General features: G+C 59.1%; 1 protein-coding gene across 1 annotated transcript in view; it reads left to right on the forward strand.

The window, feature by feature from the left end:
- Celsr1 (cadherin EGF LAG seven-pass G-type receptor 1) overlaps positions 1 to 24,786 on the forward strand; it is a gene marked incomplete at its 5' end in the record, with an annotated part of 101,366 nt that overhangs the window by 57,616 nt on the left and 18,964 nt on the right. The window contains 16 exons of the mRNA XM_033765881.1: positions 732 to 847; positions 2,598 to 2,686; positions 9,415 to 9,572; positions 10,339 to 10,502; positions 10,642 to 10,767; positions 12,471 to 12,637; positions 17,300 to 17,485; positions 18,055 to 18,168; positions 18,549 to 18,723; positions 19,085 to 19,226; positions 19,451 to 19,571; positions 21,124 to 21,307; positions 21,401 to 21,502; positions 22,117 to 22,211; positions 22,874 to 23,083; positions 24,184 to 24,367. Of these exons, the coding sequence (XP_033621772.1) occupies positions 732 to 847; positions 2,598 to 2,686; positions 9,415 to 9,572; positions 10,339 to 10,502; positions 10,642 to 10,767; positions 12,471 to 12,637; positions 17,300 to 17,485; positions 18,055 to 18,168; positions 18,549 to 18,723; positions 19,085 to 19,226; positions 19,451 to 19,571; positions 21,124 to 21,307; positions 21,401 to 21,502; positions 22,117 to 22,211; positions 22,874 to 23,083; positions 24,184 to 24,367 (2,333 nt within the window). The remainder of the gene's footprint in view (positions 1 to 731; positions 848 to 2,597; positions 2,687 to 9,414; positions 9,573 to 10,338; positions 10,503 to 10,641; positions 10,768 to 12,470; positions 12,638 to 17,299; positions 17,486 to 18,054; positions 18,169 to 18,548; positions 18,724 to 19,084; positions 19,227 to 19,450; positions 19,572 to 21,123; positions 21,308 to 21,400; positions 21,503 to 22,116; positions 22,212 to 22,873; positions 23,084 to 24,183; positions 24,368 to 24,786) is intronic.

Below are 24,786 nucleotides of genomic sequence, written 5' to 3' on the forward strand. Positions count from 1 at the left end.
AAAGCTCGGGCTGCTCTGTCACATGCACGCGTTTATCAGCACGTTCTTCGCTCTGAGCTCCAGGACGCAGCAGTGAGAATGCTCCTCCCTCCCTTTGGCATCATTCTTTCTGAAGACCAAATGCAGATGCAGGATAATTTCGGAACCAAATCTAAAATGTGATGAGCTGATAGGGCAGGGCTGCAGTTTAGCTGTGGTGATCAGGGAGGTGCAGTTGTTTGGCTCCTGAGGGTCTCTCTGCACACTAGGGAAGATCGAAACTGCACAGGGAGTGGCAAGTGCAAAGGTCCTGGGGTCTTTATAATCTGTGTTTGGGAGCCAAAAGGTGCTAGTTTGGCTAGAGTGGGCTGGTGAGGACGAGGGAAGGGCCCAGAAGGTCCTTCCACACCAGTGTCTCTTACCAGCAGGTGCCATGTCCCTAGGCCCTGATGCCCATACGTGGCTATGTTTCCAGGAGGAGAATTCTTGCTTTCCAGCACATCTGTGGTTGCTTTATCTGCTGGTGTCATCCTCTCCCACCCTTGTGCAGCAGTAGTCGGTTGCATTCTATAGGTAGTTGTCATGAAAGTCCTTCAGGGCTTCCAGTTTGCTAATCAAATCAATTCCTCACGTTAAGAAAGTGCCAGGACCAGAATCTTTGCCGGGCCGAGCCGGGCCGGCCTCTGCCCTCCTTGCCGGCTGCCCCACCTCAGGCGGGCGCCCTGTGTGACCAGCTCCCACTTGCCCGCCAGGTTCTCCACACAGGAGCGGAATGCACTGCTGCTGTACAACGGCCGCTTCAACGAGAAGCACGACTTCATCGCGCTGGAGGTTGTGGGCGAGCAGGTGCAGCTCACCTTCTCGGCAGGTAGGGCCCCGCCGGTGCCGTGTACGAGCTCACCCCATCCCACCGGCCCTCTGAACCCCAGTTCTGTGCCTCGGGTCACCCCGGGGAGGAGTCCAGAGCACCCAGGGTCATTCACTGCGGTGATGTTTACAGGGCTGAAAAGGAGGACACGGCTGCTGTTTCCCAAACTGGGGGGTCACGGCCCGAAACGCGGTGTGGCTGGAGAGCGATGTTGTTTCGCCGCTGGGGTGGAGCCCAGGACCCTGTGCGTGCCAGAAAGTGCTGCACACTTGGGCCTCAGCCCCAGGGCTGAGGGTTGAAAATGTGGAAAAGACCATGGAGATCTGAGCCTGGCTGTTAGCTGACTGCTTAGCGGGTTGCAGAGGGCCTTCGGCCTCCCGTCTGTTTCCCTCCCGCTATGAGGTGTTAGCTTCTGTCGCTGGGTAAAAAGCATGCTGGGATAAACAGCATTCAGGAGGAGAGGATTGGGTCAGCTCACGGTTTTCACAGCTTTGGGTCAGGGAGAGGTGGTGCGAGACCTCCTGCAGCCAGGAGCAAAGAGCGAGAGGCGGCCAGAGATGGCCACCCAGTGAGCCCACTTTCTCCACCAGGCCCCAACTCCTAAAGGGCCACTTCCACCCAATGGCACCATGGGCCAGACACTGGGGGACACTTTTGCCCCACACTGTAGCAGGTGATTTTAGGGGTGAGTGAAGACGGCTCTCCCATTATGGGATGTTCAGCCGGGCAATGGGGAGGCTGCTGTCCCTCGGTCTGGGCCCTGTGGACCTCACGTGTATAATAGCAGCAGTCGGGCTGGGTCTCCACCTGGCATGGAGAGTGGGCAGCACCACCACACCAGCTCACCTTGCTGGGAGAGGCAGCATGGCCCTAAGATCTGAGAGGGGACGCTGCATTCCCCCTGCCTTCTTGGATGTCTCGCTGGGGATGGCGTCCCTGCTGGGACCAGACTTTGGGGACCCTGTCCGCTTGTGCATGTGGAACGCCTCTCTTCACCCTGCTGGTGCCCCAGGGCTGTGTGCCAGATCCTCGAGGGGGTTCCAGAAGTGCAGATTCCCAGGACCACCCTGGTCCACGGCAGCAGGGTCTTCTGGGGTGACTGCCGTAAGAAGCACAGGTTGGTGCACTCGGACCTTACCGTGCCACGTACTTACAGTGTTAAGGCCTTTAAAAGGCCAGGCACAGTGGTGCACACCTGTTATCCCGGCACTCTGGGAGGCTGAGGCAGGTGGATCACGAATGGGAGCCCAACCTGGGTAATTTAGCACCCTGTCTTAAAAAGAAAAAAGGCTGGAGACTTAGCTCAGTGTGAAGGCCCTGGTTCATTCTCCAGCACTGCAATAAAAATTAAATTAAGTGAAAGCAGTAAAGACCAGGGAAAGGATGTTGAGTGGACCCAGGAAGAACCGGGATCGGTGTGGGTTTTGGTGCTGGCATCCAGGTGGGCTCCATGCGCAGTGGCAAGATGCACGCCACCCTGATGAGTGTCCCTGCTTTGCACTGTTTTGCACGTTTCACAGTTAAAAAGCATGAACAGGAATTACTTTTGTAATCACAAAAAGAAAGCTGAGCAGTGGCCGTGAGGGGCTGTGCCCGGTGCTCGGGGCACCGGGGCAGGGTGGGGCGACGCTGGCCCAGCCCGGGCCTTGGTGGGCGGGGCCCATAGCTGCCTAATGGAGGGGGAGGGGCCGTCCTTCGGCACCTGCTGAGCCTCCCGCCAACTGCACCCTTGCACCTCCCTCCCACGCAGGTGAGACCACCACGACTGTGACACCGCAGGTCCCCGGGGGCGTAAGTGACGGGCGCTGGCACTCCGTGCAGGTCCAGTACTACAACAAGGTAGGCTGGCTTCTTGAGCCTCCCACCCTTGGGCAGTGCGGGGGCCCTGGCAGCTTTTCCGTCCCGGGACATTTGTACTGTGTGCTGTGGGAAGCCACCGAGGGCGAGAGGGGAACCCAGGACTCCCCTGTACCGGGCTGAGAATGGGATGTCTGCAGCTGCCGTGGCTGGAGTCGCACCTGGGGAGGATGCCAGGCCATCCTGCGAGGCCCTAGAGCCACACGGTGCCCTGGTGTCCAGGAGTCCCTGGGGAAGGGGCTTTGTGGGCCGCTTCTCCTTGTGGTTTATCTGCCTCTAAGGAAGTGAGCTCCGAGTTTGGCATTGAGAGGCCCTGCTTCCCGGGCTGTGACCTCAAAAGCCCTCCTGTGTCCCCGCCAGGGCAGCTAAGGGCATGAGCGAGTCAGCAAGGGGCTCTGAGGAGCCCACTTGAGCCGGGACATCAGGCTGTGTCCCTCAGAGGCGGGCCGCCCTCCCGCCAGCAGGGCACGTGTGGTCTGGGGGCTGTGCGAGGGTGGGCTGTGGGCGTCACTTCACACACCCAGCAGCGTGGCCCGCCGGAGACACGGGGCACACGCAGAATGGGCGAGGGTCCAGGCCAGGTCTGCATAGAGGAGGGGAGACGGGCACTGCTGAGCTTTGGGGCTAATGGCTTTGTATGGGGGGCCTGTCCTGCATTGCGTCCCTGGCCACCAGCTGCTACGTGCCAACCATAGTGCATCAGAATATCTCTCGTCACTGCCAGGTATCCCCTGAGGGAGGATTGTCCCCACAGAACGTGGGGAGGAGCGGTAGGTCAGCTGGGGGAATTGGGGTGACCTGGGGTGCAGGCCAGAGCGGCATGGTTGACTTCAGGGGCGCCTGACCTGGAGACGCCGCTCTCTGTGGCTGTGACAGCTGCTGAAGGAGACCACAGCGCCCCTCACGTGGGGCTGCCAGAGGGGTCTTGGCCACCCTGGCTAGGGTTCACATCCTCTGCTGACCTCCAGGCCTGAGCTGCACATGAACCCCCAGATCATGCTCCCCCTGCACCCCACCTGCCCCTCACCCTGTTCATTCTTTCATCAGATGTTCACAGACTGTGCTGCATATGCACCAGAAAAGAATTAAAAACCCCTCACCCTCTGGGGCTCATGTTTCCAGGGCAGGGAGGGCGGGGGGGGGGAACCCTCGGGGGCTCATGTTTCCAGGGCAGGGAGGGCGGGGGGGGGGTCAGTCCTCACACATGGTGCCTTCTGGCTGTCCTCACCTGGTGGGGGACACGGAAGGAGCTGAGGGGACAGACTCGAAGGGAGCACACCCCTGCCCATCCCCAGCCTCCAGGGTGGAGCACAGACTGCGTTTGGCAGGAGCCATGACTTTCCCTGCAGTGCTGGGCTGTGCAGCGGTAGAGGCATTGTAGAGGCCCTTTGGGCAGCAGTGTGGTGCACAGTTGGGAGGAGAGGCAGGAAACAAGGTGGATGAGTGCTCTCCTCCCCTCTGGCACTGGGGATCAATCCAGAGCCTTTGAACTGAGCTGTATTCCCAGCCTTCTTTTAACTTTTTATTTTGAGGCAGGGTTTCTCTAGAACTGGGATTCCTCCTGCCCCAGCCTCCCAGTTTTCTGGGATTACAGACACATGCTGCCCTGTCTGGCTGTATTAATATTCCTTTGTTGTCACCGCCTGTGCCATTTCCCGGGTTCCTGTGTGACAGCAGGAGCCCGCTGGCTCCTGTGCCTATGAGTCATATGTTAAAATTTTTTCTATTTTGACAAATCGTATTTGAAGAGTATGCAAGGTAGTGCCGGTAAACTTTTACGAAGGTCTTTAAGCTTTACCAAGTGCTTTTCCACCAAGACAGTATCGAGGAGCTTGCTACCTCACCCCACTTTGCAGGAGCTGTCTCAGCACTTCTGCCTGGCCAACAGAGGGGTGCAGGCTGGCCAGTCCATTTAAGATGCGTGCTGGGTTCGAGAGTCCGAGGACTGTGTCACAGTAGAAGCTCTGGAGACCCCCGAGGCACAGCAGCAGTCCGGAGTGAACTAGCATTTCTTTTCAGCGGTGTTTCCTGGCCTCATGCCCGTCCTGCTGGCCCACGAGGTGTCCTGTACCTACTGGGTATCTGCTTCCTTGTGGGCTGCATTCTCCGGCTCCCTCGGGTCCCCAGGGCGATGTTTGAAACTTATCCTACATCTCGGGCTTGGAATGCTAAATGCCTCCTTGAAGCCAAGGGGCAGGTAATAAAAGCCCACAGAGGGGCCTGGGGGGCCAGTGAGCCCGGGAGAGAGGCGATGCTGTGCCCGCTGCGCAGAGCCGTGGCCAGACCCCCCCGCCCCACTGGAGGGTAAGTGGCCTGGTCTCCTTCCCTAAACACGGTCTCATGGGCTGGTTGAAAGCCACCTGCCAGGGAAACCTGACGGCACCCCTGGAAGCAATGGTCCCGCCAAGCCGCGGGCCTCGGTGTCTGGTGACCGGCTGTGGGAAGTCCCCAGGCTGAGGTCCCTCTGTTAGGGACTTCTGTCGGGTGGGGGCTGACTGAGCCCTCCACCTGTTGTCCGTCCCCGATTCCCAGCCCAACCTCCATCCCCTCGCCGATTCCTCCTGGCACCTGTGGAGGGTGTGTGTGCGTCAGCTCACCTGACCCTCGCACCCTGGGAGGGGACAGTGAGGAAACTGAGGCACGGGGCAGGCGGTGGAGACACGGTTAGACCTGGCCGTTGCCCGTGTCCCTCACCCACTGTTCGCCAGGGTCCAGGTGTCTCGTCTCAGGGGACAGGAGTGGGCAGGTCCCGGGTGTCTCTGAGGACAGAGGGACTCTCAGGTCCTATAGCAGGAGCGACCAGGGCTTTGTCGGAGGCCCTATGAGTAAGAGTGTGCAAGATTCCGTGCCCGTGTGCAAAGTGTGGGCGTCCCACGGTGTGTGAACGTTCCCCTGAGGGCGAGGGTGAATCTCCAGGTGCACGGGTGAGAGTGAGTGTGTGAGTGTGCGTACGTCCATGAGTTGGAGCAAGGGTCAGTGTACGAGTGTGCGCCAGCTAGTGTGTGCTTCCCAGTGAGTGTGCACACCGAGTGTGAGTGTGCACGAGGGTGAATCCAGGTGCACGGGTGAGAGTGAGTGTGTGAGTGTGCGTACGTCCATGAGTTGGAGCAAGGGTCACTGTACGAGTGTGCGCCAGCTAGTGTGTGCTTCCCAGTGAGTGTGCACACCGAGTGTGAGTGTGCGGGTTCCCATCCGCCTCTCCCAGGCCCCGGGGCAGTGTTTTGAAAGATGAGCCGTGTGCTGTGCGTCCTCGTCCCCAAGCTCCGTCCGCCTTTCTGGGCACTCGGCCTCCAGGTTTGTGGGTGACTCAGGGCCCACCCAAGAGCCCAGCGCCACATGGTGGCGGCCCGTGGGCTGGAGCCCCTGCCCGAGGGTCCCCAACTGGCTATGTCTGCATGGCCCCCTGAAGGAGCAGCCTTGGCTCCCCAAGAAGGCGCTGCCTGTAGCCTCAGGGGCCCTCGGTTTCAGCCCTCATTTGTCGGGGGAGAGAAGGACCTCTCTCCTGGGGTGGCCACCAGCCAGTGACCTGGTGTTTGGGCCCAGCGGTGTCCCAGGAGGCTCCCAGAGCCGGTCCCGAGGATGGATGAGTCCACTCCGCCATCGCCGTCCGTCTGCACCTCGCCGCGAGTGTGAGGTGTGGGTGTGGCCCCTTGCACACATTCCCGGGGTGCAGCCACCTGTGTGTGCCGTGAGGGCAGCATCGCTTAATCACGGCTGACACTGAGCGCGAATCCATTCCCGTCCTGGCCTCGCCTCCCGGGTCCGGTTTCCCGGGTGCTCCATGCGCCGCCCCCACGCTGTAATCCGACCCCAGGGCCCTGGATGCAGGATTGTTGGCAGCAGCAGGTTGAAGGCTGCAGAAACGTGAGCGCTAGTGAGGACCAAAGGCTTTTGTGCACACACAAAAACTCGTCCACCCCGCGAAGCTGGCCAGGAGGGAGGGACACTGGGAAGATGACGCCGGCCAAGCCGGGCCTCTGCATCGGGAATCCTGGGCTTGGAGGGTTTGCAAGCTGGGCCCTTAGGAGCACTCGTTGGGCTCTCAGGATTGCCCAGGCAGAGGAGGGATGTGGGGCGGCCTGTGTGTGGGGCGCAGACGTACGGGGTCACAAGGGTCACTTCCGCGTGCTCCGCTGAGGAACTGGGCCTCCGGTGCACGTGTGTTGTGCCAGCTTTGCCTGTGTCCAGCCCTGGCCACCTGCGACTGCCCTGTCCCTGGGATGAGGCCTGGGAGTCCTCAGCCTCCTTGGGGGAGGCTGGTGCAGGAGGTGGGGACTCCAGGCCCTGCCCATCTGGCCTGCACTCCTCCCTTCAGGCAGGAACTGGGAAGCAGAGACCTCGGTGCCGCCCCAGCCCTTTGACTCAGGCCTCAGCGCAGCCAGCCCTCCCAGCGTCTTTCCCTTCAGCTTCTCATTCTGCCTGCAGCCTTCCAGCTGCCACATAGTTTATCTTCTCAAAAAAACAAAAAACAAAAAACAAAAAAAAAACTTATTTTTGTCTTCACCAGGAGAAAGAAAGCTGAATATTTGATTAGTCAAATGTGTCCTTTTCTTTTTCCCTTCCTTTCTTTTTCTTTCTGTCTGTCTTCGTTGTACTGATTGCTTAGCTGGGCTCAAACTTGTGATCCTCTGGCCTCAGCCTCCCAGGTACGCACCACCATATCTGGCCGCTCTGCTCCTTTTTAGGGCTGAGTAGTACTCCACCGTGTGGATAAACCAACCTCCCATGGCACATCAGTGGGTATTTAAGTTGCTTCCACCATTGCAATCCACTGAATTGCAAGCCTGTGTGAAACGGCTTCAGGCCCTTGGGCCTGGGTCCTCTGGCCTCTCTGCACCTGTGCTCCTTCCTGCTCCTGACCCCGAGGCCTGGGCTGTCAGGGGTGGCTGATCACCGTGCACAGGCCTCCCCTCCCTAGAAGTATAAATTACAGCCTCGGAGATAATTCAGGTCCCGCTCAGGCAGGCTCTTCTGTCTCCAGGGCCGTACCTGGCATTTCAGGACCCCTAATGAGCACTTGCACCCCCGTTCCACAGCAGCCTGCAGTTACAGGGAGAGAGCAGGGGCTTCACACTCTCCTGACCCGCTGCCACAGAACATAAAAGTGCATCTCCATGGAAAGCGCCTCGCAGGCGGTGATCTCATCCAGGATGTTACGACCATGACCCAGGGTGCCTGGTGTGCTGAAAGCCTCCCTTGTCTCTACATAAGGCGAGCTTGCACGGCGCCCAGCTGTCCTCTGTTGACATCATCCCAAAGTCCCTGTGACACAGAGAGGACAGGTTTTCTAATATTAGATCCTTGTCCTGTTCATGGAAGAGCCAAGGTGCAGCAGTGGGTCTCACGGAAGCCAGTGTTGCCTGACGGAAAGAGGAAGGCTCAGCTGGGGTGGTCATGTACAGCTGTGCAGGCTGTGCACTGCACCAATTCAAAGGATGTTGCTTGGGTGGATAGGGCTCCTGGAGTTGCACAGCTCAGCCACTTGGTTGAGCTCCTATTAACAGCAGCTCCAAGTCCTGCCTGCCTTCCTACCCATAGTCCTCAATAAAACGGATGCTTTGTTCCTTTAGAAAAAAAAAATTCAGAGTGAAAAAAAATAAGATTTCTTTTTGAATGAATTATGTAGTCATTCCCCGATCAAAAGGCAGTGAGGATGCTCTCATTGCATTCATAGAAGTTTCCGATAGTATCATACGCAGGCTTGAGACTGTCATGTTATACACTTAGATTGACCCAGAGCTGGCAAGAAACACTGGGCCCACAGGGCTTTTTGTTTGGTGTGTTTGTTTTTTCAGACAGGGTCTTGCTGTGCTCCCAGGCAGGCCGTGCACTCCTGGGCCCCACACACCGCTGTCCTGGCTGGGTCCGTTGTCTTTAGGACGAGGCGGGGACACTGTGGGGCATCCATGGGGCCACCAGGCTGGCAGGGCTTGGGAGCCCTGTGGGGTGAAGAGGTGAACTCAACCCCACACAGCCGCTGTGCCCCATGGCCTCTGGGTCACGGCCTCTCCCAGGTGGGCAGAGACCCTGCAGGGCTGCACTGCAGCAGCTGGAAGAACTGGATGTCCGGGGGACATGCGTGAGGTCCCGGGAGGGTCAGTGGGCCTGGGTGAGGGCGTCCCCACCTGGAGGAAGCGGATGTGCAGGATGCGGAAGACGCCCAGGAGACCGCAGGGACCACAGGCTTGTGGGGAGGTGGGCTTGGTCAGGCGTACAGAGGAGTCGACTGTGGGCCAGTGGAGGGGACAGGTGGAGGGACTGCGACACCTAGGGAGCGACCAGAGCTGCGTGCTGTGTGGGGCACGGGCAGTGTCTGGGCTGGGAGCAGTGTCCTGGCGTCCGTGCCTGGACTGCACCGCGTGGGACCCTGGAGCGGGGCCCTGGGCCAGGACACAGCCCTGGAACAGCAGAGGGGCCCTCGGGAGGGACCCAGGCTGTGTCTGTGTCCTGGAGTCCTGGTGACGAAGTGTCCCCTTGACGCGTGGGGGCTCCTTGCCTTCTCTGCTGTCGCCGGTGGCCTTGGACTTGCAGACGGTCCCGCCTGCCTCAAGGGCTCTGGCGACCTCCTCCTCGCGTGACCCACGGAAGCTTCCTTTACTCGTGGCCACACCTCTGTCCCTAGCCAAGTCCCACTGTCCAGGGTCCCACTGCTTGAGGTCATGAGGGGGTACCAGGCAGGTGGCTGATTCCTTTCATCCCTCTTCCCCAAGCCCAACATCGGCCGCCTGGGCCTGCCCCACGGGCCGTCAGGGGAGAAGGTGGCCGTGGTGACCGTGGACGACTGTGACACCGCCATGGCCGTGCACTTCGGCAGCTACGTCGGGAACTACAGCTGTGCTGCCCAGGGCACCCAGAGCGGCTCCAAGAAGTGAGTGTCCCGGGGGCCAAGGGCTCTCGTCTGCTGTGGCCTCGTCTGCAGATGTGAGGTTGCTTTTGTCGGGTGGCGCGGGGCACCTCCCTCTGAGGCGTTAGAACTTTCTAGGACAGTCCCCTGAGAGTCTGTCTGAGTGGCAGGGCAGCCCCAGGCCGTGTGACGGTGGCCTGGTGACCTGGAGACCGTCCCGGCCCTGTCTCTGAGGGCTTCATCCGGTAAGCATGGTCCTCGGGCCATGGGCTGCGTGAGCAGAAGTGACCGTCTCTGCGCTGGGCCCCGCGGTCCCCTGGGGTTGTCCTGACTCAGGGACAGAGGAGTCCCGGTGAGGAGACGCACAGCCGTTGGCAGTTTTCTTCTTTGGTGACGCCAGCCGGAGAAGGCGTGCATGACCACTGCACTTGGCACAGGCCGGGGGACACAGGGGGCGAACCCCAGTGTCAGTGTGCGGCTGCGGGCTGGGGGCAGTCACCACCTTCTGCTCGGTACTCCTGACGTCCCCCTTCCCAAGGGCCTCGGGAGTGGGCCAGGCGGAGCCCTGGCAGTGACTCCTTTGCCGGCCCCCTTCCATCTGAGGAGGGGATGTGCGGGCTGGGTGGGCGCTGGGGCAGCCGTTTGTCAGAATGTGGGGTGATTTGGAAACTGAGGCACAAGGAGACCATGAAGAGCCAGAAGTGCCATCCATGATGGCAGCGTCTGTCCCTGGTGGCAGAAGCTGCTCCTCTCTGCCCGGACACCTCACAGAACAGCTTGGCCTCCCCAGGTCCCTGGATCTGACGGGGCCCCTGCTCCTGGGCGGCGTCCCCAACCTGCCGGAAGACTTCCCCGTGCGCAACCGGCAGTTTGTGGGTTGCATGCGCGACCTGTCCATTGACGGCCAGAACGTGGACATGGCCAGCTTCATTGCCAACAACGGCACCAGGGCAGGTGTGTGCAGCGGGGGTGCTCTTCCATGTCCCTGCGGGGGGACATCCTGTGCTGGGCAGGGGACACTGGGGCTGCCCGGGGCCTTGACCTCACACATGGGTGCGGTGTGCGCTGAGGCCTCCCCGCTCTGCCTCGCCAGGCTGCTCTGCCCAGAGGGACTTCTGCGGGGGTGCCGTGTGCCAGCACGGGGGCACCTGTGTGAACCGGTGGAACTCCTACCTGTGCCGCTGCCCGCTGCGCTTCGGGGGCAGGAGCTGTGAGCAAGGTGAGGCCTGGCCGTCTCCTGTGCCCACCTGGCCTGGGGGCCACACACGGAATGAGCTGGGTGGAGGCCGGGGTCCAAGGACTGGGGTGGCTCAGGTGGCACCAGGCTCGTGAGTGGTCCCCGGCCCTCCCCTCCCGAGGACGCCCTCTGGCTGGCTGCTCACCGACTGCGTGTAACAGATGGGCAGCTCTTCTCCATCGCCCTGCGTCTTGGGCTGTCATAGATGGGTTTTTAGCAGCCAGCTCAGTTTGAAACCACACAATACTAAGTTGAATCCAATGCCTTTGCACTAAGCTACATCCTCAACCCTTTTTATAAACTAAAAAAACATTTAACACAGGGTCTCGCTAACTCACAAAGTTTCCAGGCTGGGCTTGAGTTGTGATCCTCCTGCCTCCGCCTCCCAGAGCTCTGAGATGACAGGCTTACATGCTTGGCGAGCCTCTTCATTTTTAAAATCACCGGGAACACTCTTTGTTTAAAAGTGGGGCAGTTAGGCCAGGTCCACTTGGACTTGCCCAAGATCCCACTTGGAACATTCTCAGAGCTCCTGGGCGAGGCTCTGAGAAGGAGAGCACTGAAAGGCACCCACCAGCCTTAGCCCGCAGGGTACAAGATGGCACCTGTCCCCGTCCTGGGGCCCCGCCCAGGCAGAGCTGGCCAGCTGCTCCGTACCCCATTTCACCTCAGCCTGTGCACCCGCGGGGCCATGCACCTATGTCTGTTTTGGGGGACCGAAGGGACCCAGGGCCTGCCCTAGATTCCCAGGAGAAAGTCGCTGGAACCACAGTGGCACGCTCTTGGGGAGCACGCAGTTCAGTCCAGCAGGGCGGGTGAGTGGCGGCAGCATGCGGCTGGCATCCTTAGCTACCCTGAACCTGGCTGGCACACACTGGCTTGAGTCACGCCCTCGCCTTATCTGGCAGACAGGAGCATCTTCCTGCGCAGGGCCCTGCAGGTGGGGTCAGGGCCCCGCCCAGTGCCTGTTGCTCAGGTTGCTGGCAGCAGTGACTCTGGGTGTGGCCAACCCAGCAAGCCCTGTGTTGCAGCCCTCAAGGTCTCTGTAAAGGCTGTGCAGGGCCACGTGATGGGCAGGCCCAGTCAAGGCGAGGGCAGTAGGTGCCAGCACAGTGTGTTTCCAAGATGAGGCTCTTGTCCCCCCATCCCCTCTCCATCTGGGGATCTCCCTGCTCATCTCCAGGAGCAGAAGAACAGCAGCCTATGTGCAGGGCTGGAAACCCACCTGGGCCCCACAGCAGGTCACACTGCAGGCCAGCGTCTGTGCCCCTGGCCGTGTGTGCCACCCCGATTACAGGTGTATGCTGTCCTCATCAAGGGACTGTCGTGCACGGAGTCCTGCTCCCTTCCCCAGTCCTTGGCCACAGCCCGGCCAGTGTGGGGTGAGACAGGAAGACCAGGCTTACAGGCCCGTACCTAAAGCCGTCTGCCCCTTGGCACACTTGGCGAGGTGTGAACCTCGGGCCCAGCCTCTGCCCTGGCGGTGGTGCTCTCTGTGGTCCGTATCTGCAGAGCTTTTCCAGGATTCAGGAGACCAGGTTAGAACAGCCACAGACGGAGACTGGCCTGTGTGTTAAAACGGCTTGGGATCCACTCCAGTCCTGTCCCATTCCCTCAGCTGGAAAGCGTGCTCAGAGGTCCCCTAGTATAGGGGAGAGTCCTGAGGTCCCCACCTTTGCCTGCAGCTATGCCCCACCCCCAGCGCTTCAGTGGCGAGAGCATCGTGTCCTGGAGCGACCTGGACATCACCATCTCTGTGCCCTGGTACCTGGGGCTCATGTTCCGGACCCGGAAGGAAGACGGTGTGCTCATGGAGGCCACCGCTGGTGTGTCGTCGAGGCTCCATCTTCAGGTGAGCAAGGCCTCCTGCCGCCTGCGAGCCTGCAGGGCGGGCAGCGTGCAGGAGACGGATAGGCGTGGGGTTTCCCGGGACATGGCCCAGGGACGGCGGCTGCTCGCCCTGCCTCCTCCTCCCGCCCCTGGCTTCACCAGTGGAAACGTGAGCGGCTTTCTCTGGCCCAGGTGTGCGGGGATCGATTCCCACCGGGAGTTCCTCTCCACGCCTCTTCCCTTCCCTTCCTGATGGCCAAGAGAGGGCACACGGTGCCCAGGTGATCCTGGCAACAGCTCTGGCCGGAGTGGGCTGAGAGCGGGAGCACAGGCCTCTGTGGACCCTGCGTGGCCCTGACCCGTCCACCGCAGACAGGAGGCACCAAGGACCCGTGTGCACCCGCATGTGTGCTCTCTCGCGCTCTGTGGCCCTCTCCGCCTTGTTCCTTGAGATGATGGCAGCGGTCCCTAAACACTTCGGAGTTTATTTTCGTGCACCCCATTTTCCAGTCCTTCACGTCACAAATGGTTTCCGCTTAGGTCTTCCAGGCTCCAGCGAGATCCGTTGAGAAAGAGTGAGGAGTTGTTTTCCTTGGTGGAAAAGGCCTCGGCCTCCCCTGTCACTGCCGCTGCCCTTGCCTCTGCCCTTGAGGAGGCTGTGGGGTGCTCTAGGTTGCAGGGACTCCACACATGCGGGTCTCAGGGCACCCCGAGTGTTCCCATGAGGTGCCAGCCCGGGTCTGTAGCCAGAGGCCTCACATCTCTGGGCCGTTTCCGTCTGCAGTGACCTCGGGGACAGGTGTCGTCCTGGACAGAGGCGCTCTCTGGTCTGGTTCTCTGCTGACTTGGGACGGCCCGGGGGAATCGTGCCTGAGCCCGTGCTGGGTGCGCCAACCCCGTGTGAAGAAATCCATAACTGGGTTCCTTGTTTCTTTCTCTCTTCTAGGCTTTTGTCAAGTATGTACACGTGTGTCTCTCTGTGTCTGCATGCGCGTGTGCACGTCTGCAGGTGTGTTCCTGCGCATGTCTCTGTAGGCGTGGGTGCACGGCTGTGGGTGCCTGTCTGTGCATGCACGTACATCTGGTGCACACGCCCGTGTGAATGCGCGCATGGATGGGATGAGACCCCTGTGCATGTGGCCTGGGTGTGGCCCTGACCTTTCCGCAGGTCATTAATGACTCCAGCCAGTGGGACCCTAGCTTTCCCCTCCCCCAGCCACTGCCCCTAGATCAGCCTCGGCGTCACCACCCCAAGATCACCACTCTGGGTGACTGCTCTATCAGGATGTCTCTTCTGAACTGGCACTGGTCACCCCCACTGTCCCTGCATGTGGCTCGTTTCTCCCTCTTCCTGGGCCCTGGTACCCTTGTTGGTCTCCATCCCCAGTTGAAGGCTGTGGCGGGGTGGGAGGTGGTCAGAGGTGAGACAGATCTTAAAGGGCGTTCGTAGGGAGCTCCCAATCAACATGGGGATGTCAATGCCTGCAGACTGCAGCCCAGGCCCTAGTTTTCTGAATTCCTGGGTTCCAGGCATAGCCACGGTACCCCTCCCATCACGCCTTGGACAGGTCGTCTAGTTGCATTCCTGTGACAGGGCTTGGGGAGAGGAGAAGGTGGGTGCCTGGGCCCTCCCTGCCGATCCATGTCGTGGGTCAGAGGACGGGAACCCATGCAGGTCACCAGCATGGACGGGGTGGGCAGGTGGGCCCAGGGCCCAGACGGGACCACCTCCGCTCACTCACCTGACCCTGGCCCTGGTCACTGCTCTGCGTGGTTCCCAGCCCCACCCAGCCCGTCTGGACAGTGCAAGGTGTACATGGGGTGGGGAGTGCAGCCTCGTGTCCCTCACCTGCTGGAATGTCACACAGCCCTCTGGGCCCAGATGTGGAAGCCATTCTGCCTGGGGATGGCGTTTTCTCTGTTGGAACAAATTAAGTTGGCCGTTTACCATTCGAGGAAGGGATTGGAGCTCGCCAGTTGTCATCTGGCCATGGCATCTCTGCAGGAAAAGAGTGCTCGGCCAGCCCGGGCTGACTGAGCGGTGACATTGCTGTAACTCATCCAGGAAGTGAGAGGCTGTGCTGTCCCTCCCTGTGCAAGGCTGGATAGCAGAGCGGCAGCCCTGAGGGCCCCTACAGACCCTGGCGGGCACTGACAAGGTGGCCTGGGATGGTTCCCATAGGTGGTCTGCCAGGCCTTGTGGGAACATTCTGGGTGACTTCTACCAGCCCCGTGAGCACCACTGTATGGCAGCCCCCCTTGCACCCTTCGGCAGGCTGGGCGAGGCCACGTCATTCCCCGGCCCGGACACTTTGGGTAATTGCTCTCAGGCACCCAGAGCCAGCTGCATTGTGGATCGGGATAACCCTGCTATTGTCAGCTGCATCTCCTAAATCCAGGGACAGATCCCAGATGGGAGCAGCTGCCGCCCCAGGTCCTGGGGCATATGCTATACATAGCACTTGTGTGGAAACATAATGTCGTTTTTATTGTTGATCTAATGGTTTCCGAGTTTTTTTGGCAAGGACAGTGAAAGAGAATGGCAAGGGAAACTCCTATAGAACAAAAGGAAACAAACTACAGAAAGGTGAAAAAACCTATCTTCTGAAATTGGCTGTCAAAGGAGACCAGAAACTCAAAATACATTCAGTGGAAAATGTCGTGCTTTTTTCCACCACGGATTCATCCGAGACCTATGGTTTTTATCTGAGTTAGCAAGCATGAAGCATTTTCTAGTAAGTCATTTTGACTTGCATAATTGCAGGTCAGAGGACTCGAAGGATATGTTTCCGACTTTTGAAATACGTTAGGACTTGCTTTACAGCCCAGACCTAGTCAGCGTTTCTGAATGCTCTGCTGTATGGGGGAAGAATGTGTGGGCTGCAGGGGTTACGCATAGAGCTGCATGAGTGTCTAGGAGGCGAAGTTCACTAACTGTGGAGTTCAAATATTCTTTTTTCCCCAGTTACTGAAGAAGTGAATTCAAATCTGCAATTTCAGTCTGGGCATGGTGATGTGCACTTGTAATCCCAGCCGTCTGGGAGGCTGAAGCAGGAGGGTCGTAAGTTTGAGGCCAGCCTGGGCAATGTAATAATTTAGAGAGACCCTTAGCAATTTAAGGAGACCTAGTCTTACAAGAAAAACAAAAATAAGAAAAGAACGTCCGACTTTGATTATAGACCTAGCTCTTCTTTTGGAAATCTGTTTTCACTTTATGAATTTTGAGGCTATGTTATGAAGTGCATTTGAATTTAGAATTGCTTTATCTTCCTGGGTACTTGGCTCTGTTATCGTTATGAAAGTCCTCTTTATCTGTAATAATGATGCATGCTTTAAGTTCACTGTCTCATTTTAATGTAGCTACGCCAGCTTTCTTTCTGTTGGTGCTTACATAGTACTGTTTTTTTGGTACTGGGGGTCGAACTTGGCCCCTTGCACTTGCGAGGCAGGCAGTGGAACAACTGAGCTAAATCCCCGGACCCTAATGTATCTTTTTTATCCTTTTGCGTTCAGCATTTTCTATATTCTTGTATTTTGTGTGGCTCTTTTAAGCGTTATGTTAACAGTTTTACTTTTTTATTTTTGCCTACCTTTTTATGGAAGTTATCTTTAGATACAACTATCTTGACTATCTTGGGTGAGTTATGTTGTTTTGATTCTTCTTACTTAGGTGTAAACATAGAGGCTTTATCCTTAGCTCCTAAAGTGTGACGCTCGTACCCAGAGTGAGAGTGTAACAATCGCTTGGATGTTTCCAGAGTTCTGTGGTTCCCATTGCTCATCCTCAGTGCAAGTTTGATTTCACTGTTTGGATCCCCCACGGGGTCGGCCTCCCTCGTTTCTCTTGATTTCTGTGCACACTCTTGTGTCCCCTTGCACACGTGGTTATTTATTTATTTATTTAGTACCAGGGATCAAACTCAGGACCTTGCACTTTTGAGGCAGGTGGTGGCACCGCTGAGCTAAATTCCTAGCCCTCCACTTGTTTTTATTGAGTGCTGGATATTATACTGAAAAACCGAGCAAGCACTGGAAACTAGGTGTCATCCTCCACACTTGCTATCCCAGTAGCTAGGGGAACTTGCCACCCCCCAAACATGCCGTACAGTGAGGTGCATCGGAGTTGGGCATCTACCCTATGGAATGCTGGTCTGTTTCTCGCATAGCCCTTGGGGTACCCAGAGCTGACTGGATGCTGGAGAAGCCCGTCCAGTGCCCGTGCCAGGCCCTGGAGAGCCCTGCTTAGCGTTGCAGCCCCGCTGTGCCCTCCAGAACCAGCTGGTGATGGGGGAAGTGACAGCATCTTCCCTTCTGGGGTTCTGATTCCTCTCGGGCTGTGATACTGTGCCTGGAGTTCCTCTGGTTCTGCAAGCATCAGGGCTTGTATTATTGCCTCGGGGCTCTCTGGGGGAGGCTGGTCCAGGTCACCTGGTGCTCCGCTAGGGCGTGTAGGATCTGGGTGTCTCACAGGACACTGTCTGCGATGCTGACTTGTGTTTTTTCAGGTGTGTTACACATGGTGGATTGGATCTCAGCAGACTGCGACTTGGCCTGATTTTTAAGTCTGTCTTTTACCCAGCACCATGTCAGAGGCCTGTCCATGTGGCTGCGTCGTCTAAGCACCTGCACAGGATTTTGTTCTGTGGTCCTTGCACCAATCAGTAAGCGTCTCCTTGCCCTGCAGATCTTGAACAGCTACGTCCAGTTTGAGGTGTCCCACGGCCCCTCCGACGTGGCATCCGTGCAGCTGTCCAGGTCCCGTGTGTCCGACGGGGAGTGGCACCACCTGCTGATAGAGCTGAAGAGTGCCAAGGAGGGCAAGGACATCAAGTACCTGGCAGCCATGACCCTGGACTACGGGATGGACCAGGTGAGCGGGCGCTGATGCCCTCCCAGGAGCAGCCCCCTTCATCGAGCCATGGCACAGCAGGGAGACGTGCAGAGTCCACGAGGGCTGGGGGACGCTGTCTGGTCCACGTGACGCTGAGGTCACTGGCCTCTGTTTCGCATCCCCATCTAGGTGCTCAGTTCTACAGTTGGAACTGGATTGGATGCCACCGTCTGTGTTCCCCATCCTGGTGCCGTGGGCACCTTCGGCTGGGGCTGCTTATAGCAAAGCTGGCTCAAGGGGCAGCTGAGTGCTGGGGGCGGTCTCTAGGGAGCAGAGGGAAACAGGACTGCCCCTGAGTGGTGGGCGGCGGGTACAGCAGGGCTACAGTACGCCCTGGGCCTGGAGGGGCTGTGGGACACAGAGGCGCACCAGTCCCTGGGGGCAGTGGCTCTAGATGTGCTCTGAGCGCCCGCCAAGCTAACCCAGTGAGGTGTGGCAGTTCGCCAGCTGCACACGGTTAGAGGACGCCTTAAACTCCTGAAGGGAGCGTGCACAGTCCTCGGCTGGAGCCTAGGGCGCCCCCACCCCAGAGCCTCCCTTCTTTGCAGAACACTGTGCAGATTGGGAATCAGCTTCCGGGGCTGAAGATGCGGAGTGTGGTCGTCGGGGGCTTGTCTGAGGACAAGGTGTCCGTGCACCGTGGGTTTCGGGGTTGCATGCAGGTACTGTATTCGGCCACCAGCCCAACAGCGGATTAAGTCCCAGCAAACACATTGGTCCCCAGGCCCAGGTCGGCCCCTGCCTCTCAGCCTGGTCCCACTAAACGAGTCCTGTGCTTGTCCCCATTGGGGTCCCAGCAGCTTCCAAGGGAGCTGTTCAGAGTGCCTTCGCACATGGCCTCCTGCAGCGGGGAACGGACCCCCAGGGGTCTGGCCCGAAGGCTTCTGAGCCCAGCTGGTGTCCCCAGGGCTTCCGGGGTGAGAGTCGCCCCTCCGGTCCCAGCTTGCAAAGTGCCTCACAAGGGCCGGAGAGGAGCCGGGGTCCCCTTAATTCCCATTTGCCTGACCTGGGACTGAGCCCTGCCAACCCTTTGCCAACTCAGGGAGTGAGGATGGGTGAGACGTCCACCAACATCGCCACCCTGCGCATGAAGGACGCTCTCAAGGTCAGGGTGAAGGACGGCTGTGACATGGAAGACCCTTGCGCCTCCAGCCCCTGTCCGCAGCACAGCCGCTGCAGAGACACCTGGGATGGCTACTCCTGTGACTGTGACAAAGGTGCGACCTGTCCCTGACGCCCTGTGTGTGGAGCCTCCTCCTAAGCACACTGTGGACCTGTCTTTGTTTAGAGCCTGGGGACGATGTTCCGTGAGGGCATGTGATGCCATGAATGAAAACCTGGCCAAAAAAAAAGCTTGTTCTTAAAATCACACTCACGGAACATCTCTCAATTTGGGGGCACTGAAGTCATCCTCAGCAGGTGCCTGCTTCTTGCATGTCCTGGGGTGGCTGAGATCACTGTCCCCACAGCTGCCACCCTCCCGGGGCAGCCAACCAGGAGCTGGGAAGGTGGTGTGGGGAGGCCACAGCTCGCCAGAGGGCCCTGCGCACATCGGAGACACAGTTCCTGTCCCCACAGGGTTCTTTGGACTCAGGTGTGTGGATGCCTGCCAGGTGAATCCGTGCAAGCACTTGGCCACCTGTGAGCACACATCCAGCTCCCCTCACGGCTACGTGTGCAAGTGTGAGGTGGGGCACTACGGCCAGTACTGTGAGAACAGGTGGGCACACGCGGGGCCACAAACCTCCAGAGTCCCTCCCTTCCCCTGCCTGGCAGTGGGACAGAATTCTAAGGGTCCTGGTGGCGGGGACTGGGTTGGAAGCTGGGAGGGGGAAACTGAGGCCGGGAAGAAGGGAGGCGATGTTTCGCTGGCCTCCCCAGGCACCTCCCATCCCGAGATGCCCCGTGATGTAAGCCCTCTGCCACCGTCTTGTTTCCCAACAGAATCGACCTTCCCTGCCCCAGGGGCTGGTGGGGGAACCCCGTCTGCGGGCCCTGCCAATGCGCCGTGAGCCAGGGCTTCGATCCTGACTGCAACAAGACCAATGGCCAGTGCCAGTGTAAGGTGAGACCCCTGTGGGGACACCCACGCGTGCGCACGTGCACGGGCACACCTACATGCGTGTCTGTCTGTACACACATGCACGCTCACGCTCAGACGTGTGCTCAAGCACCGACTGCTCTTCCTGTGCGCATGGGTTGAGACCCCAGAGGCCCTACGGGTTCCTCGGCGCAAGACTGTCCCACCCTCTCTGTGAAGGTCAGCTCTTCTCGGCCCTGTCCGACCTGGGGGCGGTCACCGTCGAGTCTTGTCCTGAGTTGGTGCTCGGAGATGACTGAAGTTTTAAAAAAATACAAGCAGGACATGGTGGTGCATGCCTGTAATTGCAGCATGCTGGGAGGCTGAGGCAGGAGGATCACAGCTCAGCCTGGACAACTTAGCAGGACCCTGTCTCCAAAAAATAAAAAAAGAGCTGGGGGTGTCACTCACTGTGAAGGCCCTGGTTTAATTTTCAGTGCTTCAAAAGAAAGGGGGGAGACTGAGCTGTGCTTGAGAGACAGAGTATGTACCAAGCATGCGCAAGGCCTTGGGTTCCATTCCCAGCCCACACATGTGCACGCATGCACACACGTGCTCCAAAGCTGTAGTCCCGCTTGGTGTCCCGTCCTGAGGACCCTGGTGCCTGACTTCTGGGCTCGCGAGTTCTCCATCCACTGCCCAGCCTGTGGACCTGTCACTCCCTTTGTTGCTGCCCTCTGGTGAAGCCCGTGTCTCAGGGTGGCGCAGGTGCTTGCCGACCCAGGAGGGGGTTGATCACTAGGGACCCTGTGATGCGTCTCATGACATCACTCATCCCGAGGGCCTCCGTATCCCAGCTGTGAGTTGGGCCTCGTATCCCGAGGTGGAGGCAGAAATGGCCACGGGGTGGCAGGAGGGAGGGCGTGAGACAGACCCAGGGTCTGGCGAAACTGCATCTGTCATTCTTTTCTCAACAAAAAAAGTAGAAAGAGAGAAAGTGCCAGGCAGAGTTTCGAGGTCACTGTCACCCGCCGCACCCCCCGGCATGGCTGCCCATAGCACAAGCTTCCTTTCATTGGAACTTGGCACATTTCTGGTCCCTCTGTCCCTGCCTGGCAGTGTCCTGGATGCCGGCCCACAAGCCTGCCCACCACAGCCATCCCAGCACAAGAGGGGGACACTTGGATCTCTGGGGGCAGGGCCGGACCCAGGAATCTGAAACCTGAAACTGGTGCCCTTGATCACTGCAGCTGCCCGGTGGTGGACACATGGTGGCTTCTGATCTCTCAGGGGCCACCTTCCCCTTCTGTCTCCATCCGGATGGCTCTCTGACTCTCCTTATACTGACATGAAGGTGACTGGGATGGCTTTAAGAAGCGAGGGCCTTCGGGGCTGCTCCTCTCCACTCCTGTCCTCCTTTGCAGGGCCCAGGAAGCGGCCCAGCAGGCATGGGACATGGGCAGGGTGGCAAGGAGAGAGGCACGTGGGTCAGGCTGGCAGCCACCCTCCAGGGACCTTGGGAGAGCCTGGGCGTTGCTCAGCACACGTCCCCCGGGTTGGGGTGTCTCGGGTCACCGACCTGCCTCTGGTCTTGTAGGAGAATTACTACAAGCCCCCTGCCCAGGACTCCTGCCTGCCGTGCGACTGCTTCCCCCACGGTGCCCACAGCCGCACATGTGACATGGACACCGGGCAGTGCATGTGCAAGCCCGGCGTCATCGGCCGCCAGTGCAACCGCTGTGACAACCCTTTCGCCGAGGTCACCTCTCTGGGCTGCGAAGGTCTGTGATCAGGGAGGGGTCCCGTGGGAGAAGCGCTTGGCCTCATGCGTCGGAGGTGCCCTGGGCTGAGTGTGTTCTGTCCTCTGTACCCAGTGATCTACAACGGATGTCCCCGGGTGTTTGAGGCTGGCATCTGGTGGCCACAGACCAAGTTTGGGCAGCCGGCCGCGGTGCCGTGCCCCAAGGGATCTGTGGGTAAGTCCCATGGCCTGTTGGGTGCTCTCCAAGCGTCCTGTGCTGAGATTATAGGCCTGCGCCACATGTCCCGCTGGATGGACAGTTGGGCAGCGGTGGGCAGTGGTGGGAGACAGAAGATGACTTCTTCCTCAGTGGGAGGACAGACTCGAGGGAGGGTCGGAGGCTGTATGTGGAGTGGTGCTCGAGGCCGTCCGCCCAGCTGGGTGCACCGAGGACGCTCCGGCTCCCTGCCCGGGGACCCGGATGGGTCACTTCACCATTCAGTGTCACATTCTCGTGCCGTGGGGATGGCGATGGCGTCCATGCTGGAGGTCCGGCAGGTGCAGGGTGCAGTGAGTGCACAGCCTGGCTGGCTGCTTTTCTCACAGCTGTGCCCGTGTGTCTGCTCACCCTTGCTGTGCATTGGAAGGGTGTGGTAAATGTCAGAGCAGCCCTGGAGGTGGCCCTGGGTGTGGATGCAGGGAGCATATATCGGTCTCAGGGCCGAGGGCCTGCCCAGACCCTCACTCGGCTCAGTCCTGGGGTTGAGGCACGCTCAGGTGGGGCCCCAAGCAGGCACTGATCGGCAGTTGGGTTTCAGGTTCTAAATGCACCCGTGTTCTCCTCCCCAGGAAACGCCATTCGGCACTGCAGTGGGGAGAAGGGCTGGCTGCCCCCTGACCTCTTCAACTGCACCAGCGGCTCCTTTGTGGGCCTCAAAGTCACGGTAGGCTGGAGCACCCGGGAATGCTTGCAGGACACATGCATGAGTGTCCTTTGTGTGTGTGCAGGTGTATAGGTATGCTGGAGTGTTGGGCAGGGGTGCTGGTCTGTGGTTCCTTGCCTCTGAACCTGGTACTGACAAGCATTGCTCTTGACCGGTCAGAACCTGGCTCTGTCTCTTTGGTTCTGCAAACACAGGGTTCCCACATTCCCCTCGTTTGCTCTCTGTGCTTGCCCTTTCGGGGGGCAGGGTGATGGTAAGGATTGAATCAGGGTCTTTGCACCAAACTACATTCCCAGGCCTTTAAAATTTTTTTCATTTTGAGACAAGGTCTCACTAAATTGCCCAGGCTGGTTTCAAACTTGCAGCCCTCCTGCCTCAGCCTCCCAGAGTGCTGCGATTATAGGCCTGTACCACATGTCCAGCTGGATCCTGCTTTTTATGCTCCTGTTTATCCTTCTGCTCTGTCTGCACACCTTTTCCCAGAGCTCTCCGACCCTTTGTTTTCCTTCCCCATTCCCAGCCCCGGCTTTTTCTGGACTTTGGGGTTTTAAAGTTCCTTTCTGGAAGAAACTTGCACACGGGAGAGTCGGGAATCTGAGTACTAGGAGAGACCAACGGCAGCCTGTTGGTCTGCAAACCCCAGACTCACTTCCCCATTCCAGAATGAGAAGCTGGGCCGAAACGAGTCTCGGATGGACGGTGACCAGGTTCTTCGCCTGGTGAAGGCACTGCACAATGCCACACAGCTGGGTGGCGGGCTCTTTGGCAGTGATGTGCGCACGGCCTACCAGCTGCTGGCCCGCGTCCTGCAGCACGAGAGCCAGCAGCAGGGCTTCGACCTGGCGGCCACACGCGACGCCAACTTCCATGAGGTAGGGATGACGGCAGAGCCCCTTCTGTGGTCCCCTGAGGTGGGGTGAGGCAGGTGTCGGTTTGTGTCACGGCGGCCAGGGAAGGTGTGGTCACAGCTGTGATTATGACAGCAGTGGCCACTGATGTTGCAGACCGTTAGCACGTACCAGGGTAGCACGCTTTTCACGTGAGTCTGCCACGCGGTCCTCCACACTGTCCACGTTATCGGACAGGAAAGGAAACTGAGACGCTGAGAACTACAGGTCTGTCCAGGGCATGGCTTGCAAATGGCAGGGCCAGTAGCAGACTCTGTAACGATCCCCTGCCCCAAGTCCAGTTAGCAGTACCTGTGGCCTGACTGGCGAGAGGTGCCCCAGTTCTGGGGTCTGTGACCTGTTCCCGGGGTGTCCCCAAGCCGCCATCTTAGTCACTTTTCTCGTCGCCAGGACAAATCCCCAGCACCCACAACTAAAAAAGGAGAGGGTTTCTCGGGCCCCACAGCTTCAGGAGTCTTTGTCACCTTGGTCCTTGCATGGTCTGTGGCTTGGCAGGAGGGCTTGGTGGAGGAGACATGGTGCCACCTACCAGCGCCCAGTGCTTTCGGAACCTCTAGGCCACAGCAGCTCTGGCCAGGCCTCCTCCTGAGCTCCAGAAGCTCTCCTGTCCCCATCCACACTGAGCACTCAGGGCTTGGTGAGGGCTCCGACGTGACATGGACCCCCACCTGAAATCATTTGCTGTAGCAGAGACTGCGCTCCATTTCTGGTCCATCTCATGTCCCCCATGCCCAGGCCACCTCTGATGGGTGCAGGTGCAGTGTCACGCCAGAGTCCCTGACCACTCCCCTGCGTGGCTGCACGAGGGGCCCTCGCGTCACCTGCTTTCCCCAGAAGAGTCCTGGGCTCCCACACGACCAGAGGCGTCTGTGCATGTGTCCCCCTTAGTGTCCAGGGCATACCTGCCGTGACACCCTCCTGGCAGCCTGCCTCTGAGACCGAGTCCCCTGTCCTGGCCTTTCCACCTTGGCCGGCTGACAGCTCTGCAGAGGCTGGGTGCGTTCATGGTAGCCAGGCCTCTGCAGGCTCGAGGCTGAGCACTCACCGTCTATCTGTCTAACCAGGATGTCATCCACACGGGCAGCGCCCTCCTGGCGCCGGACACCAGGGCCACGTGGGAGCAGATCCAGCGCAGTGAGGCTGGCGCCGCCCAGCTGCTGAGGCGCTTTGAGGCCTACTTCAGCAACGTGGCACGCAACCTGCGGAGGACCTACCTGCGGCCCTTTGTCCTCGTCACTGCCAACATGAGTACGGGCTCTGGGGGCCCAGGGCCATCTTGGGTGGGCTGGGGGGCGCGAGCTGGGCCAGACTCTGCAGAAGTGAGGCGGCACCTCTGGCCTCCATCCTCTGTCTGTTAAATGACAGAATTGGTCAAGGTGGTGGCCCTGAGGGTTGGGAGGGCAGATCTGAAATCACACACACATCTGGCCTGGGGCCAGGGTTTGGCAGAGGCTCTGCCCTTGGTGGGTGGGTCCAGCATGAAGACTCCTGGTAAGGCTTGGGTGCTGGGGGTACACAGATTCCCCCACGGACACAGCCATGGAACAGACACAGGAGGGACATGCTAGGACAGGCGCAGGGTCACCACCAGCCAGTGTCCAGGCAGTGGGGAAAGATGCGCGCGCACACACACACACACACACACACACACACACACACCCCCACCC

Source organism: Fukomys damarensis, unplaced genomic scaffold, assembly GCF_012274545.1.
Source record: "Fukomys damarensis isolate Sample0158 unplaced genomic scaffold, DMR_v1.0_HiC HiC_scaffold_19, whole genome shotgun sequence".
Classification (NCBI taxonomy): domain Eukaryota; kingdom Metazoa; phylum Chordata; class Mammalia; order Rodentia; family Bathyergidae; genus Fukomys; species Fukomys damarensis.